Here is a 1,136-nt window from a genome sequence, read left to right on the forward strand (position 1 = left end):
GGGGGGGGGGGGGGGGGGGGGGGGGGGTTCTTTGGGAACGTGTTTGTTTTGTTTTTTTTGTTGTTTTTTTACTTCATTTGAGCGGTGACATGTACCCCATATTTTGGCTCGCAATACAAAGCAAAAAAAAAATTACTGGACAAAGTGACGACGCTTACTCTTGCGTTGGGGCACTCGCAGGTTAATGTACGGCCGTATGCGAGTCACATGGGAAGCAATCTTAAAACGGTTTCAGCGCTTTCGTGGCTTACCGTATGCGGTCGCTTGTCCCACTGTAGCCCCAGCGACTCTCCACCTGTCCAAACCGCGTGATGCTGCACTCCTTCCCACGGAGGCAGCAGCGTGGCCGATCGATGAAGTCGACGCGCGGTTTAGGGTTCACTGTGAAGTGGAGGAAGAGACTCACCACCTCTCGATCAGTCAGTATGCTGGACTGCGCCGGTCCTGATGAAGCAAAATACGCGGACGGGTGAATGCCGTTTCGCCTGTGCGCTTTTAAGGAATCGGTAAAGTGTACTAAGAGGGGAGTTTTTGCTACGTGTCAATTCACCTGCGGCAAACTCTTCAATGGTCATGAGAGGGAAGCGGATAAGTGTGAGCGCCTTGCCCAGCACTTTGCGCTTGTTCTCCGGGGTGGGCTGCAATTGCTGCCGGTGGGCCTCCGCTTCCGCCCAACGCACTGCAGCGCCAAACAAACGTACCTCCCGCACACCCAAAGTGTCCCTCTCCAACACGGCGACCAGCGTATCTAAAAGGAGATAAACTCGTCATCAGATGCGAATGTGAAAATGAAAAGGCAAGCGGGAGAATTACCGAGGTCAACGTCTGTGAAGCCTTCGGCAGCGAGAGCATCCCCCGTGTTCTTATCAATGTTTTCTAGACAGAGGCTGGCAAGCTGAGGCTCATCAAACAGGCGTGCCTGAAACAAGAACACAAGAATGTACGCGCATGAGCCGTAATTTAAGGTACACCTCCACCTATTCCATGCCTTCATCCCATCTTGGATGGATTGCTGTAACGCACTTTGCTTTGGAATGCGCCACCTTGCTCCGCAAAAAGCGTGTCCATAATGACCAAGTCAATTTAATTTGAGCTGCTCGCCAAGTTAACCAAAAAGTAAATTGGGTCCAGCTGTC

At 51.9% G+C, this 1,136-nt stretch overlaps 1 protein-coding gene across 1 annotated transcript; it reads right to left on the minus strand.

The window, feature by feature from the left end:
• Positions 1-70: 70 nt before the first annotated feature.
• Positions 71-1,009, minus strand: LOC109509428 (BTB/POZ domain-containing protein 2-like). Its single transcript, XM_019859279.1, has 3 exons — positions 814-1,009; positions 551-748; positions 71-444 (listed from the first exon to the last, which is right to left on the minus strand). Exons 1-3 carry the CDS (start codon positions 992-994, stop codon positions 248-250), a joined length of 576 nt encoding a protein of 191 aa, XP_019714838.1. The 5' UTR covers positions 995-1,009; the 3' UTR covers positions 71-247.
• Positions 1,010-1,136: the final 127 nt, after the last annotated feature.

This window comes from Hippocampus comes, unplaced genomic scaffold, assembly GCF_001891065.2.
Source record: "Hippocampus comes isolate QL1 unplaced genomic scaffold, H_comes_QL1_v1.1 C16896064, whole genome shotgun sequence".
Taxonomy (NCBI): domain Eukaryota; kingdom Metazoa; phylum Chordata; class Actinopteri; order Syngnathiformes; family Syngnathidae; genus Hippocampus; species Hippocampus comes.

What these genes read in the sequence shown, in the direction of transcription:
- LOC109509428 (XM_019859279.1), bottom strand. Translation starts at nt 994, where the DNA reads ATGAAGGCATGGAATAGGTGGAGGTGTACCTTAAATTACGGCTCATGC. An exon ending in CTTCACAGACGTTGACCTCG is followed by an intron (nt 749 to 813) that starts GTAATTCTCCCG and finishes ATCTCCTTTTAG; the next exon opens with ATACGCTGGTCGCCGTGTTG. An exon ending in CATTGAAGAGTTTGCCGCAG is followed by an intron (nt 445 to 550) that starts GTGAATTGACAC and finishes TTGCTTCATCAG; the next exon opens with GACCGGCGCAGTCCAGCATA.